The 17,482-nt window shown below is 41.0% G+C and overlaps 1 protein-coding gene across 1 annotated transcript in view; it reads left to right on the top strand.

Moving 5' to 3' along the window:
• LOC309525586 (E3 ubiquitin-protein ligase RNF213-like) overlaps window positions 1-16,255 on the top strand; it is a 98,452-nt gene extending 82,197 nt beyond the window's left edge. Inside the window, exons 48-62 of the mRNA XM_082210933.1 lie at window positions 1,748-1,782; window positions 2,085-2,179; window positions 3,063-3,225; window positions 4,216-4,396; window positions 6,455-6,543; window positions 11,218-11,469; window positions 12,419-12,551; window positions 12,975-13,055; window positions 13,572-13,749; window positions 13,879-14,080; window positions 14,209-14,286; window positions 14,547-14,744; window positions 15,443-15,532; window positions 15,648-15,826; window positions 15,971-16,255. Coding sequence (XP_082067059.1) covers window positions 1,748-1,782; window positions 2,085-2,179; window positions 3,063-3,225; window positions 4,216-4,396; window positions 6,455-6,543; window positions 11,218-11,469; window positions 12,419-12,551; window positions 12,975-13,055; window positions 13,572-13,749; window positions 13,879-14,080; window positions 14,209-14,286; window positions 14,547-14,744; window positions 15,443-15,532; window positions 15,648-15,826; window positions 15,971-16,124 — 2,108 coding nt within the window. The 3' untranslated portion in view covers window positions 16,125-16,255. The remainder of the gene's footprint in view (window positions 1-1,747; window positions 1,783-2,084; window positions 2,180-3,062; window positions 3,226-4,215; window positions 4,397-6,454; window positions 6,544-11,217; window positions 11,470-12,418; window positions 12,552-12,974; window positions 13,056-13,571; window positions 13,750-13,878; window positions 14,081-14,208; window positions 14,287-14,546; window positions 14,745-15,442; window positions 15,533-15,647; window positions 15,827-15,970) is intronic.
• Window positions 16,256-17,482: the final 1,227 nt, after the last annotated feature.

The following is a 17,482-nucleotide window of genomic DNA, read 5'->3' as shown; positions in this document are numbered from 1 at the left end:
ACTTCTGCAGCAGATCCCCCCCCCCCGTCTTTCCTCCCCATGCACCCCTGTGACCTCTTCAGAACAGCTTCAGGAGGCTGAGGGAACCCCAGAACAGCCCACAGTCATTGTGCTGACAGAATGAGCTTGTTGAATACCACCCAGTGTGGACTTTTTAAAAAGAATCTTGATAGTAGTGTTAACTTCTCAGAAATGTGAAGTACTTATCAAAAAAAAACCTTTAAATGTACTTTGTGCAAGTGAAATAAGCAGACCTGAAACATTCCAATATATTTTGATGTGTACCATGGGAACAAGTAGCAGATTGATAGAAATATCCTATTTGTTTCTGAAAGCATCCAGAGGTGTTTTGAGATCAGATTCTGTTGTCAGAATTAGCAGAAATATGTTCATATTTGCCCCATCATGCATCAGTTTGCACTAGTTTACATTTTATTGCATTTGCCATTTTACTGCCCAGTAATTAGCTTGAAGAGAATAAAATAATTCCTTCCAGTAGCACCTTAGAGACCAACTAAGTTTGTTATTGGTATGAGCTTTCGTGTGCATGCCCACTTCTTTCTTTTGGAACTCTTTGCAATCTCTTTTTAACAACCCTTAACAATTTAGTAGCAAAAGTAGCAACCTCACTGCTCAGCCCTAACTAGATAACTTACGAACAATCACAGGTTCCAGTCCCAATATATGAAGGACTCTCCTACTTCTCTTCATTCAGAGAACTGTCCATTTATTCCTACTCTACTTCCTGCTACGTAGCCAATTCCTGATCCACAGGAGGAGGTTTCCTCTTATTCCTTGAGTGCTAAGCTTACTCAGGAGTCTTTTGTGAGGTCCCTTGTCAAAAGCTTTTTGAAAGTCCAGGTCCCCCGTGTCAACCATATCGTCTCTATATGCTTGTTCACACTCTCCAATAGCATTAATAGGTTTGTGACATAGAACTTGCTCTTGCAGAAGCCATGCTGACTCTGATTCCATGCTGGCTTGTTCTTCTATATCAGGGACATCCAACTCCCAAGAGACTGTGATCTACTCTCAGAATGAAAAACTGGCAGTGATCTCAAAGTTGTTGACCTTTTTTTAAGGAGGGCGGTGACAAAAATACATAAGCAATAAGTCATCCCGTCTTCTGCTCTTAAAATCATTTGCAGATAGAGAAAAGAGGGAGGGGGTGGGGCCGAATGATCGAATGATCCTTTTCACCCACGGACGAAAATGAACCCGCGATCAACTTCTAACAACCGAGGGTCAACCTGTCGATCGCTGTCGACCTGTTGGACATCCCTGTTCTATATGTTTGGTTATTTTATATTTAACTCCATCAGGTATAGGGCAGGGGATGAGTTCTCGATAGGTTAGAATTCCCTGTGTTCCATTGATAGTACCATTGTATTGAGGCCCTGCTTCATGTGCCGCCTTCATGAGAGGTCCAGAGGGTGGCAACACAAGCATGGACCTTTTTTGCCGTGGCTCCCCGATTGTAGAATTCTCTCCCCAGGGAGGTTTGCCTGGCACCATCATTATACACCTTTAGGCACCTGCCAAAAACTTTCCACTTTACACAGGCCTTTGGTTGATTGACATCCGATGCCCTTTAAAAATGGGGGGGGGGTTATTGGGTTGTTTTTATTTTGATATGTATTTTGTGATTTTATATTGTGAGTTTATATTGTGAACTTCCCTGTGACCTCCAGGTAAAGGACAAATGAATGAATAAGTAAATAAATCCTTTCTTTTTTCCCCAAATCAGTATGTCCAAATGGCCATCCCTGCGGTGTTGGAGAGGTAAGAGCTTTCACAGATTGTATGTATCTTCTGGTTTATTTCTTTAAAAGCAGTCTGTGCTACAGTTTGTGTAGCACTTCATTCTCCTTCAACATTCTGTCATGTTTTCAAGGGCTGCTTTGTAAAGCAAACTAAATCAGAACTTTGCTGTGTGTGTGGCTTTTGCTTGTTTGTTTGTTTAGTTTAGTTTAGTTTTGCAATTCCTTAACATTTTGGAAAATAGTTGAACCTTAGCTTAAGCTTTACCAAGCAGAATTACTTCAGTTTTCTGCTTCTAATATTCCCTCCCTCTCTCCTTTCAGTGTGGCCGTCCCATGCAGCGTGGTTTCTGTAATGAGTGTGGTGCTGTAATAGGAGGTGAGGACCACAAATCAGTGTCCGGCTTTCGTGAAGCAGGGTATGTTTTTATGTTAGCTTTTTGGAATGTGGAATGGCATATACTTTTTTAGAGTGTTCCGTAAAGATTGGGAGGTGGGATATTTGCAGCTATTTAAGGTGAATCTATTCTAGAACAGGGCTCTGCCCCATCAAGTTATAACAACTTTAGAGGTAGAAAAAACTAATTTACCTTCTTAGAATACTGCAGTGATTTCCAGTTCACCTATTTCAATGGCCATGTTCAGAAGAACAACCAAGGCTTCAAAACCTTCTATTTAGGAAGTTGTGGTTGTCCCCTTCCCTATCCTTTCTCCTCTTTCTATCATGTTCCACTTTTGACCCAAAGACCGGGCTTGTATTGAGCTAGCACTCCCTATTTTATGTCCAAAGTGGAGAACTGTGGCTTCCGCTGCTCACAATTATCAATTATCTGAGAGTAATTCTCAGTTGGACTTACTTCTGAGTAGGCAGGTATAGAACAGGTATTAACAAACAAGAAAGAAGGCAGGATCGTACGATGGCTTTCCTAATTTCTTAACTTTGAGCCACCACCCCATATTTTTATTTATTTATTTATTAGAAGTATTTCTACATCACTTTATATAAGGCACGTCAAGGCAATTTACAGGATAAACAGTTCACTAAAAATACAACAACGGCATTAAAAACAAATAATTAAAGCAGTGTATACAAGTCAAGGGGGTATTTTAAGTGAAAACATATATAACAGCAAATAATGGTATTTTAATATTTTATATACTACGTATGTAATATGTTTGTATCTCTTGTTTTAGTGTGATGATAATTACTGTCTGGATGTCTGGGAATCATAGAATTTTTAAGCGCGGAAAAGTACTGTTTTGTAGCAAGTGTGCACACACTGTATATATTATTCTGTACAGGAATATTCAAGACAGGTCACAAACCGGCCATGTGCTTGGAAAACCTGAAAAAAGAGAGGCTAAGGTTGCATCTGAGAGGGAGATGTCTCCAGCAGCTGTCCTGATTCTGATTCGCTTGCTCACTCATTTGTCGCTGCTTTTGGGAGCCACAAAAGATCGCCAGGTATTTTCAAATAAAACTAGGAACCACACAATTCTGTCTGAAAAGCATTGCTGCGTGGAAACTAAGAAAGCATATCTGAAATGGAGCTCAATTTTTATAAAAAGGTTTACTCTCAGTATCGTGTGAAGGAGATGATCGGATGCCAGCAGGACTGGCCTGGGATGTGTTTCCACTTGAGGCAAAGTGCCTCACTGGGTTTTTTTTAAAGTATTTTTTTTAATGTGGTTGTTAACGATTCATGCAGAAATGCATTTGTTACATTTCAGTAATACATGGAGGGAAAGTAAGACTGTTAACAAGCTTCATACATGGATAAATGCTTCCTAGAAGCTGAAAAGGTACAGTAGTACATCGGTGTACAAACTTAATCCATTCCAGAAGTCCATTCTTAAACCAAAACCATTCTTAAACAGAGGCACACTTTCCCTAATAAGGCCTCCTGCCGCCGGTACCTTTCCACTGTTCGGCTTCCGTTCTTAGACTGAGGTAAAGTTTGCATACTAGGACACTACTTCTGGTAGTTTGTAAATCAAATAGTTCTTAAACCGAGGTACCACTGTACTCGGTTTCTCATACTATAGTGGACACTTGTGGTAGACAGTTCATTACAATAGACCTCTGGCTTCCTCAGAGATGAAATCATTTATCACAGTTGTCCAACAATTTGGCATCAGGTGGCATTGACATCACACAGATGCCTTCACTATACGCTTTCCAGCACCTCCTAAAAACATTTTTGTTTAGACAAGCCTTCTCAGGTATTTAGAATGATGAGTTTAAAAAACCCCGAAACGTATTGCTGGTTTTTAATTTTTATAAATGTTTTGATTGTTTTTACTAATAATCTTTCTGTTTTATTCTTTTTGTAAGCACTTTGAGATTTTTCACTAGTCAAGCAGCATATAAATTTTATGAAATAAATGACTGACTGCATGCCTTGCAATAGCACTGCACATTGATTGCTCTGAATATTGCATTCTGTTCTTGAAGTCCCTGCTACAGATCATAAAACCACCAGTTGAAGATCCAGTGAGCTTTCTCATGCAGCATATTCTTAAGGACTTGGAGCAACTGAAGAATACTCTTGGGAAGAGTGCTGATGAAACCACCAATGTTGTCCATCTCATTCTTTGTAGCCTTCTCAAGGAGCCTCAGCAACAGACAGGCCAATGTAAGGAGAGCAGCTTATCATCGGGCTGCTTACATAAATCAGTGATAAAACCCACAGCATAGACTTCGGCATTGTATTTCAAATGTGGTAGTGGCAACAGCACACAGCTTTCTAAAATGGCCCAGTTTGTGTTATTTATTGTTCTGTATTTTGCTGCAAAAGTCCCTTTCAGAGCTATGTAGGGTTGAACTGCAATATTGATTATGATAAAGCAAATAATTATAGGATGTAGTAGTAATGAATGGTCATATAGATACATTGCTTTTAAAAGCACCTTGTTTTTAAGACTATATTGTAGGAAGTGCTGCAAATAATCTTAAATGACTGCCCACTTTACATAGTTGCCCCATCCTAAATTCAGTATGATCACATCTTGTGCAGGGGTTACGTTCTGGGGATGATGTGTATATGCAAAAAGTGTGTACTTGAACCACCCCCATGTGACCATCCTTACCTTCTGGAGCAAGCATGCTGAGTGGGCCTTACCCCTTTTAAGCTCTCCGTCTTGCTCTCTGGGCTCTGGGATTATCATCATCATCATCATCATCATCATGTTGCTGCCATCCAGACCTCTTGTGGAGGAGGCACATGAGGAAGGGCCTCAGATAATGGTAGCAGGGTACAGCTCAGTTTGTATGGCGAGAGGCAGTCACTGAGGTATTGCAGTCCTTTAAGGCTTTATAGGTCAAAACCAGCACTTTGAATTGAACCCGGAAACTAACTGACAGCCAGTGCAGTTGGACCAGGATCAGTGTAATATGCTCAAACTGCCTTGCCCTGGTGAGCAACCTGGCTGCCAAATTCTGCAGCAGCTGAAGTTTCCAAACCATCTTCAGAGGCAGCCCTACGTATAATATGTTGCAGTAATCAACCTTGAGGTTGCCAGAGCATAGAGTACAGAAGTTAAGCTGTCCCTGTCCAGATAGGGGCACAGCTGGGCCACCACCCAAATTTGAAGGGAGGCGCTCCATACCACTGAGGCCACCTGAGCCTCAAGCGACAGCAAAGGATCCAGAAGTACCCCCAAGCTACATGCCCGCACCTTCAGAGGGAGTGTAACCCCAACAAGAGCAGGCAACTTCCCATCCATCTGGTCTAGGGAACAGCCCACTAACAGTGCCTCAGTCTTAATCTGGATTGAGCTTCAGTTTGTTGGCTCTCATTCAGTCTGTTACCAAGGTATCTCAATGGTCCAGCTCATCCACTGCCACACTTGCACATGTAAAGGAGTAGAGCTGTGTGGCATCAGCATCTAGCTGACAATATACCCCAAACCTCTGAATAACCCCACTCAGTGGTTTCATGTAGATGTTAAACACAAAAAAGGACAAAATTGAACCCTGAGGAACCCCACATTGAAGGCTCTACTTCCCTCCCCTCATGAGATCTCAAAAGGCCATCCAACTTCCTGTCAGATCTCATGAGAGCATCTTAAAAGCTTGCACAAGAGCATCCCAGAGCCTGGTCAGCAAGGCAGAGAGCTTAAAGGCTCTTTCAGGTCCAGGAAAACCAAGCACAAAAGGAGCTTTTAAGTTCTCTGCCTTGTGTGCACTTAATTTGCACAAATTCAGCTGGCTGGCTTGCAGCTGCACAAGGTTGAAATCACACAAGTTTTGCATGAAGGTACGATTGTACTGTAAGGGGCGCTGGTGGCGCTGTGGGTTAAACCAGAGCCTAGGACTTGCCGATCAGAAGGTTGGCGGTTCGAATCCCCGCGACGGGGTGAGCTTCTGTTGCTTGGTCCCTGCTCCTGCCAACCTAGCAGTTCAAAAGCACTTCAAGTGCAAGTAGATAAATAGGTACTGCTCTGGCGGGAAGGTAAACAGTGTTTCCGTGTGATGCTCTGGTTTCGCCAGAAGCGGCTTAGTCATGCTGGCCACATGACCTGGAAGCTGTACGCCGGCTCCCTCGGCCAATAAAGAGAGATGAGCGCCACAACCCCAGAGTCGGTCACGACTGGATCTAATGGTCAGGGATCCCTTTACCTTTACCTTTACGATTGTACTGTAACTTCATGCTAGGAGAGAGGAATGACACACAATAAACGCTCTTTTGCAGGGAGATCTGACAGTCTACTCTCTACGAAGCAGTACAGAAATGATTGGGAAGGAGTTGTTGCTCAAAATGTTGTTCGTCCAGAACTAGAGGTAAATAAAATTAAGTGCATCACTAACAGTATACTGATTTAATTATTGATCAATGGATCATATGTATTCCATTGCTAAGCCATGTAACAGGTATACAGTACAATGATGTATGCCTATGACTACAGTGAAACACTGAACATGTATTTTACCTGTTTATGCAGAAGCATATCTGAATATGTAGACAAGAAATATTGTGAGTGCTGAGTGTGATATGATTTGGACCTACATCTCAAGGGAGACAATAACATTCAGCCAATGAAGTGCAAATAGGCATAATCTTTCGGAAGAGATTACCATGCATGTTAGTAACATGAGAACCTCATTTTTTAAAAATCTGATTTAATGAAAATATGCAGGACAAATGTAAGTGAAACAGTATGCCCTTACTATTAGTTGCACATGTAAAAATCCATGGCAATATTGTCCTTGGCATGTAAAACCTCTCCTGCCATGTTCCCCTTAAATTTCAAAACAGGGATCAAGGAGCTGTAAAGACCCACCCCCCAAAAAAGATTGAATAATGAGCAGCCATTAACAATAATTTTCTCCCCCTTTTAAAATCTGTTCCACATATATGTACTTTTAGGGAGAAATATTTCTCCAAATATTATCATATATACATCTCCCAAGATAGATGCCCCAGTTGTGGTTTTGATTTTCAGGGCTCTTCTGCCCTCTGAGACCAAGCTATGTGTTGGAGAGCATAATCTACTTTCAAGGTGATTTTGATACCTCTTTCATGGCACTCATCCATTGGCTCTGCCATCACTGGAGCTCTCTTCACTTAGTGCAATAAATTACTTTAACATGAGAACATGGATAAGGACTTCAGCTACACTTCCAATAAAACCTCTCTGCATTCTTCCTTGCCTTCTTAAATGCCTTTCAAATGGAAGCTAGATTAGTGAATGCTAACACAGTTGCCAAACATAATTGCAGGTTATGGAACTGAGGCATTGATGCTAAATCTGCTCCAACCTAGCCAGTATTCTGTTTACTGGCAAACATATTTTTGGTGACTTTTAGAGAGTTGTATTGTTGGAGACTGACATGGAAAGGGTTTCTCAAATCCTTCCAAAAATAAGGAAAAGAAGGTCAGAACTTTTCATTGCTCCAGTAGAATCAGAGATGATACCACTTCAATCGGCCTGCCCGATTGGTTCAATTAGGTTCTGCTTGTATATTTCTAAATAAAGTGAAACACAAAATCTCCAGTGTTATCTCCTTGGAGAAATCAGGCATTTTTAACAATTGAGCGATACCTTTGTTGGAACCAACCAAAATGTCACAAAAGTGTGGCAAGCTTTTGTGTTCTTCTCAAAAATGATGAAGAGTTCTTTAAAACTGTGACATTTTGATGGGTCCCAAGAAAGGTATTGCTTAACTGTTGATTTTGGAATATATTCATAGTTAACGTACAGTACTTCCAAGTGGACACCCGTAAGCTGGAAGCTCTTTGTCCTTCAGAAATTCCACTATCACATAAAGAAGACTATTGTTATTGTAATACCAAATTTTACTTGTGCTATTCTGTTCTTTTTCCTGGTATCCCTGGCAGGGGGCACATTAACAATGTTTCATTTTTGTTGTTGTTGTTGTTTAGTCGTTTAGTCGTGTCCGACTCTTCGTGACCCCATGGACCAGAGCACGCCAGGCACCTCTGTCCTCCACTGCCTCCCGCAGTTTGATCAAACTCATGCTAGTGGCTTCAAGAACACCATCCAACCATCTCATTCTCTGTCGTCCCCTTCTCCTTGTGCCCTCCATCTTTCCCAACATCAGGGTCTTTTCCAGGGAGTCCTCTCTTCTCATGAGGTGGCCAAAGTATTGGAGCCTCAGCTTCACGATCTGTCCTTCCAGTGAGCACTCAGGGCTGATTTCCTTCAGTATGGAGAGGTTTGATCTTCTTGCAGTCCATGGGACTCTCAAGAGTCTCCTCCAGCACCATAATTCAAAAGCATCAATTCTTCGGCGATCAGCCTTCTTTATGGTCCAGCTCTCACTTCCATACATCACTACTGGGAAAACCATGGCTTTTACTATACGGACCTTTGTTGGCAAGGTGATGTCTCTGCTTTTTAAGATGTTGTCTAGGCTTGCCATCGCCTTTCTCCCAAGGAGCAGGCGTCTTTTAATTTCGTGACTGCTGTCACCATCTGCACTGATCATGGAGCCCAAGAAAGTAAAATCTCTCACTGCCTCCATTTCTTCCCCATCTATTTGCCAGGAGGTGATGGGCCCAGTGGCCATGATCTTCGTTTTTTTGATGTTGAGCTTCAGACCATATTTTGCGCTCTCCTCTTTCACCCTCATTAAAAGGTTCTTTAATTCCTCTTCACTTTCTGCCATCAAGGTTGTGTCATCTGCATATCTGAGGTTGTTGATATTTCTTCCGGCAATCTTAATTCCGGCTTGGGATTCATCCAGCCCAGCCTTTCGCATGATGAATTCTGCATATAAGTTAAATAAGCAGGGAGACAGTATACAGCCTTGCCGTACTCCTTTCCCGATTTGGAACCAATCAGTTGTTCCATATCCAGTTCTAACTGTAGCTTCTTGTCCCACATAGAGATTTCGCAGGAGACAGATGAGGTGATCAGGCACTCCCATTTCTTTAAGAACTTGCCATAGTTTGCTGTGGTCAACACAGTCAAAGGCTTTTGCATAGTCAATGAAGCAGAAGTAGATGTCTTTCTGGAACTCTCTAGCTTTCTCCATAATCCAGCGCATGTTTGCAATTTGGTCTCTGGTTCCTCTGCCTCTTCTAAATCCAGCTTGCACTTCTGGGAGTTCTCGGTCCACATACTGCTTGAGCCTTCCTTGTAGAATTTTAAGCATAACCTTGCTAGCATGTGAAATGAGTGAAATTGTGCGGTAGTTGGAGCATTCTTTGGCACTGCCTTTCTTTGGGATTGGGATGTAGACTGATCTTCTCCAATCCTCTGGCCACTGCTGAGTTTTCCAAACTTGCTGGCATATTGAGTGTAGCACCTTAACAGCATCATCTTTTAAAATTTTAAACAGTTCAGCTGGAATACCATCACTTCCACTGGCCTTGTTATTTGCAGTGCTTTCTAAGGCCCATTTGACTTCACTCTCCAGGATGTCTGGCTCAAGGTCAGCAACCACACTACCTGGGGTGTACGAGGCATCCATATCTTTCTGGTATAATTCCTCTGTGTATTCTTGCCACCTCTTCTTGATGTCTTCTGCTTCAGTTAGATCTTTACCACTTTTGTCCTTTATTATGGTAATCTTTGTACGAAATGTTCCTTTCATATTTCCGATTTTCTTGAACAGATCTCTGGTTCTTCCCATTCTGTTGCTTTCCTCTATTTCTTTGCATTGCTCGTTTAAGAAGGACTTCTTGTCTCTCCTTGCTGTTCTTTGGAAATCTGCATTCAATTTCCTGTATCTTTCACTATCTCCCTCGCATTTTGCTTGCCTTCTCTCCCCCGCTATTTGTAAGGCCTCGTTGGACAGCCACTTTGCTTTCTTGCATTTCTTTTTCATTGGGATGGTTTTAGTTGCTGCCTCCTGTATAATGTTGCGAGCCTCCATCCATAGTTCTTCAGGCACTCTGTCCAGCAAATCTAAATCCTTAAACCTGTTCCTCACTTCCACTGTGTATTCATAAGGGATTTGGTTTAGATTGTATCTTACCTGTCCAGTGGTTTTTCCTACTTTCTTCAGTTTAAGCTTGAATTTTGCTATAAGGAGCTGATGATCTGAGCCACAGTCAGCTCCAGGTCTTGTTTTTGCTGACTGTATAGAGCTTCTCCATCTTTGGCTGCAGAGAATATAATCAATCTGATTTCGATGTTGCCCATCTGGGGATGTCCATGTGTAGAGTCGTCTCTTGTGTTGTTGGAAAAGCGTGTTTGTGATGACCAGCTTGTTCTCTTGACAGAACTCTATTAGCCTTTGCCCTGCTTCGTTTTGAACTCCAAGGCCAAACTTGCCAGTTGTTCCTTTTATCTCTTGATTCCCTACTTTAGCATTCCAATCCCCTATAATGAGCAGAACATCCTTCTTTGGTGTCACTTCGATAAGGTTTTGTAAGTCTTCATAGAACTGGTCAATTTCAGTTTCTTCAGCACCAGTAGTTGGTGCATAAACTTGGATTACTGTGATGTTAAAAGGTCTGCCTTGGATTCGTATCGAGATCATTCTATCATTTTTGAGACTGCATCCCAGTACAGCTTTCGCCACTCTTTTGTTGACTATGAGGGCCACTCCATTTCTTTTACGAGTTTCTTGCCCACAGTAGTAGATACGATAGTCATCCGAACTGAATTCGCCCATTCCCGTCCATTTTAGCTCACTGATGCCCAGGATGTCAATATTTATTCTCGCCATCTCATTTTTGACCACATCCAACTTACCCAGGTTCATGGTTCTTACATTCCAGGTTCCTATGCAATATTTTTCTTTACAGCATTGGACTTTCCTTTCGCTTCATTTTTAAAATTTTAAAATTTTAAAATGTTTCATTTTACTACTTGCTTATTGAACAAAACAATCAGTGAACTACCATATTTTTTTTACTTAAGAATATTTGTAAAACACAATGCCCTATTTATCAGAATGCCTGACATGGTGGGAGGCTTTTGTTTTCTTTTTAAGAAAGAGGCCACTTCTTATATTGACTCGCTTTCTTTTACACCCATGTAGTTTCTGGATAAAACACTTCTGGATGTGAATCAACAGATCAGTGAAGATAAGACAATGGCTTCCAACTCAATAGCAAAAATTATATATGGTGACCCTGCAACCTTCCTGTCTGAACTACCCAGCAACAGCACTGTACACTGTTCCAGGATGTGGAGCTGCAGGAAGCGGATTTCAGTTGAGCACCTGGAGCATGTTGTCCAGCAGAAAGATGGCAAGGAAACGGTGCCCATCTTGTGGAAGTTTTTGCAAAAGGTGAGCATGTCGAGTTCTTTATCAGTGGCCCTGGCATGGGATATATGAGTCAGAAACCATAGTGCAGGCACTGAAGTGCAGGCTGCTTTTCATAATGAATATGAGCTAATCTTCATAAATAAAGGGAATAATACAATACACAGCCTTGCATCTTCCTTTCACTTTGATCTTAAGAACAGATGCTCTCCTGTCAACTACTTGTCAAAAGCTGATAAACTTCAAACAATGCAGGTGGTTTGACCTTTTTTAAGTCATAGATTAATCTGTACTATTATTCTCACTCAAATACTATTTTTACCTGTTCACGTGAAGATTAAACATCATTCTTAGTCTGGAGGCTCCTTAATGAGCACATTCTCCAAAGGTTTAACTAGCTAAATGATACATAAAAATAGGATTCTGGGGAGTTAGGAAAGGACTTGTATGGTACTGCACTATTACCTAATCAAAACTTCTTATAGTTTATTTACAACTAATGAGTAGAAAAAATTAATATGAAGGGGAGAAAGGTTGTCAAATTTTAATACACAGCCCTCAGATAAAAATGACTCCTTTCAAAAATTAATGTGATTTTGATCAATCCCGATTTCACCATTAAAATATAAATCACAATGGGGAAATTGATTAATTTGACAACCCTTGAGCATTCTTTTTGCTCAGTATAAAAGCTTCTATTTCACTTAATACTACTACTAACTAAAGTTTGTGTAAAATGTTCTATATATGTTCTTCAATACTTATTACATCAAGAAAATTATGGCCTGTTGCATAACATATCTTGGAAATGCCTTTTCAAATTCAGCAAACTTCATACTTATCAAGTGGAAATGTAATCCTATTTAAAAACTAGCAGAAAGTAGAAAAAGTAATTCAATAAGTGCAGAGGAGGTTTAATTCAGGTATCTTCAACCTTTTCCGTCTGACTTGCCTTACTTTGCTTCATTTCTAGGAAGCTGAACTGAAGCTGGTGAAGTTTTTGCCAGAAATTCTGGCCCTGCAGAAAGACTTGGTGAAGAGGTTCCAGAACATTTCTGAGCTAGAATACCAAACAATTAGAGATTTCCTCAACAAGACTTCACCAGGTGAGACTGCCATGCCATAGATCAAGTTAACAAAGCATAAACAGCATTAAGGCAAGTGATTCACACCAAGTTTTAAACTTACAAAACAGCCCCAATGACAGGAGAGTTTGTTAACTTGTGTACAGTATATCTATCACTCTATACCCATTGCATGCCTAAAGGAGAAAGTCAGATGGATTCCTGGGGAAAACCATCACTTTTCTGATTTTGGACATATTGTGTACAGTCAAAGTACATGATATAGGCATAAAGGACACAATAGAAGTACAATTAAGGATGCTGAACTAGATGACCCCCTCCAGCAGGGCTGCTTGTAGATTCTAATTCTTTGTAACACATCTAACTGCACTTGAGGCACTCTTAGAAAGAGCTACAGAACTTCACAGTCTTGACTTGCAGTTTGTTTCCTTATGCTTTCTGCAGAATTCAAGAATCTTATGAAAAGCAGAGTGAATACATTTCTGGATGTATGGAACAAGCTGAGATTATCCTTGGAAACCCACGGTAAATTGTCAGTTTACATTGTTAAATTTAATGTACTAAATGCATTCTGTTAGACTGGGAAATATCTTAGGGAAATGTGCATAATTTTTATGCAGACTTTTGCTTATAAAACTTCAAAAATGTAAATAGAAACAGGGCACACTGAACTTTCATCCACCCCTATCACCCAAGTGAAGATCTGGTCTTATTTATTCATGGGAGGCCAAACTTTCCCTTTTATTTTTTAACTTTGAAAGAAACTCTCTAGTCTTATCTGTTGAGGTCTAAATAAGCTATTCCTTCTAGTATTCTCTCCCTTTGCAATACTCGTTTCCCTTTAACATAGAGAGATTAAATGGTAGGATGTACCATGATCCATTTGTTCATCCAGAATGCCCAAGACTTACTTCTGGCTTTCAGAAAGTATTGGAGTCAACAAATGATTTTTAAAAAGCCAGAAATGATCAAAAAGAAAAGGGGAGCACCCACCAGTGGTCTGAGCTTGTTGCTCACTGATGTTTCCTTCCTCCATTGCAGGTGAAATTAAACTTCCCAAAGGTTATTGTGATACTGACCTAACCCTGGAGAGTGAGTTTGAGATCCTTTTGCCTCGCCGACGTGGCCTAGGCCTTTGTTCCACTGCCTTGGCTCGTTATCTGATTGGCCTACACAATGACTTTGTCTATGCTGTAGGAGATACAACAGATGCCATAAGGTATGCCTGTGTATGCATCTGTTAGAATCCACACTTTTTCTTGCAATGTGACAGATAGCCTTATCTGTTGCTAAATCAGCAGCAGAGCAAGATTTCTCATTCTTGTGCTCCCCCTCCCCTTCTAAACAGATACTCTGTCAGCCCTGCTGAAGTGACAGATCTACATGTGATCGCTTACAATGTGGAGAGGGACTTGATCCCATTGATCCTGTCCAACTGCCAATATAGCATGAAGAAAGGAGGGGAGGCCCTCCAGGAATTTGATCTGGAAAAAATTGAGCAGCAACTTGCTAGTAGATTCCTACAGGGGAAGCCCTTAATCACATTGAAAGTATGTATAAAAGGATTGTGATGCTGCCACTTAGCTTTCTTGGTGCCTGTAAGATCCATCTCTCATCCCAGAGAACGTTATTGCAAAGCTCTGCTCACTGGCATATTTTCTGCTTTCTTCCCTAACAGGGCATACCAACCTTGGTGTACAGACATGAGCAAAATTATGAGCATCTCTTCAATGATATCAACAGTAAGCTGAGCCAGGTACGCTTCTGAGATGAGCTTCATGGTAAAGAGATAAGGGAGACTCTGGATTTGAACCTGTGTCTTCCTGATCCTAGTCCAACACTATACTATATTTGCTCTCTGGAGACTGAACATGAAGTTATGACAGCCTATGCTGCATTTGGCTATGTTTTATAATTGTTTCATATCCTGTAGGATTGCCTGCTCATCTTTTCTTTAGAGAAAAAGGAAGCAGTGATGAATGTATTATGGTGGATTTTTGTTCCCTTGAATTACAGATTTCTCTTCCAAATTCCACAATTGGCATGATCAGTGGAAAGTTGCTATCCTACAGTGACATCTGTGAAGCGCTGTCTGTCACCGAAATAACCTTAGGATTCCTGGCTAAGGCTGGAGGAGACTCAAAGATGACTTTGACTGAATATGTCGAAGATATCCTGCAAATGAGCAGTCAGACAAATGACCACGTGCTGAAGGTGAGCTCAGGGGATCAGGGCCTTAACTTGTCTCTATGGGGTGAGGGTAAACCAGGCTAGACTAAAATAATAAATATATCACTTGCCCCCAGTTCAAGGAAGGCAGCTACCTTTCTCCCTGCCCCATATTCTTCATAATTTATCTTTGCTCCTCAGGTAGGTGTGACTGCAGGCGCATGTTCTTAGGTAGCCCTTTGCAGTCCCCTAGAACAGCTTAATGCAGCCGGTGTTGAGACACATTTAATTAAAAGAGGCTTACAGTATGGCAAAAGTTGGGAATATGCCCAGCCCTTTTTGCCATTCTTAGAAGGATGTGTGGTGGGGATGGTGATGAGCAATGGTTAACTTTCAGTTTTTTATTTTATTGAATTGTTCTTGTTATTTAGTTGATTTTTTTCCCTCATCAAGATTGCTTCAGTTACCTGGTTCTTGCCAGTCTCCCTGCTTATAGTTACGGCGGGTTAGTTGTGTTAGCCTCCTACAGTGGGAAAATGCATAAAATCAAGTGCCCTATGACAGCCTAATGTACTGAATTTGTAAATCAGGTGCCACAAAACTTGTTTTTGCTCAAGTTCTTATATATGGGTTCTTTTAAGCTTCCCCATCCCAGTTCTAAATTTGTCTTTCATAGCTTTTGTAAAACTAGTTCTGACTTGTAACTCTCTTTCAAAAAACAGATGTTTGTGTGTTTCTTTCAGGCACTGAGCCAGTGTCACCTCGAGCACACCATTGCATTGTGGCAGCTCCTTTCGTGCTATAAATCCGAACGGCTGCTGCATCTGAAAAGGGTAGGAAGGACAAAGTGGGGTAAAGTGTGTGATAACTTGATGATTCATTTCTCTGTTTCCCCCTCTGCTCCTAACAGTGCTGTTGTGTCTCTCTTCCTTACCATCTACCTTTCAGGATCCCTTCGCAGAGGTTGGTGCAGCCTATAAAGATGAGCTTACTGCAGAGAACACAGAACTCTTCCATGCCTTCCTTATGCAGGCTGGGCTCGGGTCCTTCCTCCAAGAGTTGCACGAAATGATCATCCTGAAGCTCAAACATCCCAAAGCTCAGGAGGTGTTCGATCCCAAGTGGAGGTAAGAGCCTGTCAAGCCCAATCTTTGCATATTTTCTTCATTACCTGAATGTAGCTCTTTTTGTGCTCTTGAACAGTGTGATGTACTGCAGAATAGCTGATTATACTTGTGCTCACTCCCTCTTTTTCACTCTCTATTTCCCAGCCTTAAGGAAACACTTACTTCATACCTCGAAACGAAAGGGAGCAACATATTAGAAGAACTACAGGCTACATTCCCAGAAGAGATCCCGCTCTCCCAGTGTATCGCTGCCTGGAAAGTGGCTGCTGCTCTGAAACGAGAACGAAGACTTGGTTAATGCAGCAGCATCAACGGCAGACAGTGCATCCTATCTTCTTGCCAAACCAATTTTTAAAAAAAAAATTACTGAAGAACAAAGTACTGGAGTTTTAGGTCTTGCTTTCCTTGCACTGAGCAAAAAAAACAACACACCAAAAAAATAATAATAAAGGAGATCCTAACTGAAAGTGTATTAGGAATAATTACTGCTTCAGAAGCTGAAGGAAACACCCACCCTCCCTACAACTAACTATACATTTTCCCCATATAAAATGCAATTTAGTGATTCAATCGTATTCAAAGAAAGGGGTAGAAAAAGCAATTGGATTCAATAGCCAGAACTAGATGTGTAGTGTCACAGGCCGCTGGATCAGAGGCAATGAACTAATCCTCCTCCTCTCAGGTATTTTACTCTGTGCAATGATGTTCACACTTTGGCAAGAAATGAATTAGCAACAGCTGAAGTACACTGATGGGTGTGAAGCTGATTTCAGAGACGGTGCATCAAACAGTAGTTTTTTATAAGCATTTTATAAAGAAGTACAGGATACATATTTTGGGTAACATGTGAACACACTAGAAGCCCAGCACTGGAAACTATAAGTACACAGTTAAATGAGTGTGAACATGGCCCTAAGTTATGCCTTAAAAGCAATTCAGTTAAAAAGCACACACTTAGGTGTGACCTAAGTTGCCTTTAGCCTATCCCCCCTCTTTTGCCCTTATGAAAGAACTTTTACTTCTGTTGGATAAAAACATAGATATTAATTGGTATTTCTGAACATGCATGCAAAAAAAAACGTGTACCTGATTTTCATTGCACTAAATTATGATTGTGTTTAATATGACATTTGAACTGAGTGACTGAGCTGTGAATCTGATGTGAAGACAACAAACCTCACACTTCTTCTACACATTGTTAATGAGTAAGCAATACTCATGGTCTGCTTCAGAGTTGTGCTTACACAATGCATTGGCTAAAGTGATGTCATTAGCAGTGGTGTTCCAATTCATTGTGCTAACAGAGCAGTAGACTTGGAATCCTACTATGGATGAGCCCATGGTCAGTTTTCACCAATGTATAAGAGCTCTATTGCTGCTCACTCCATTTAATAAACCAAATGTTTGCTACAAAAAGGCGTCCATTGCATTAACAATGACTTGTCTTTATGTGCTATAGTAGGGAAATGCTGGATTATTTAAATTCTGGTTGATAAAATAATCTTTAAGCCAAACTATTTGGGGATGGGGGTTGAATTGTTTCAACCATAAATGAGCTCAATTCAATAGGTGCAGACACCCTTACCCAGTCCTGCAGAAAATTGTTTCTTGATACAGAAGTATGTATACCAGGGGTCAGCAAACTTTTTCAGCAGG

This window comes from Podarcis vaucheri (assembly GCF_965113315.1).
Source record: "Podarcis vaucheri genome assembly, chromosome: 2".
Lineage (NCBI taxonomy): Eukaryota > Metazoa > Chordata > Lepidosauria > Squamata > Lacertidae > Podarcis > Podarcis vaucheri.
This window is presented reverse-complemented; position numbering and strand designations above follow the sequence as displayed.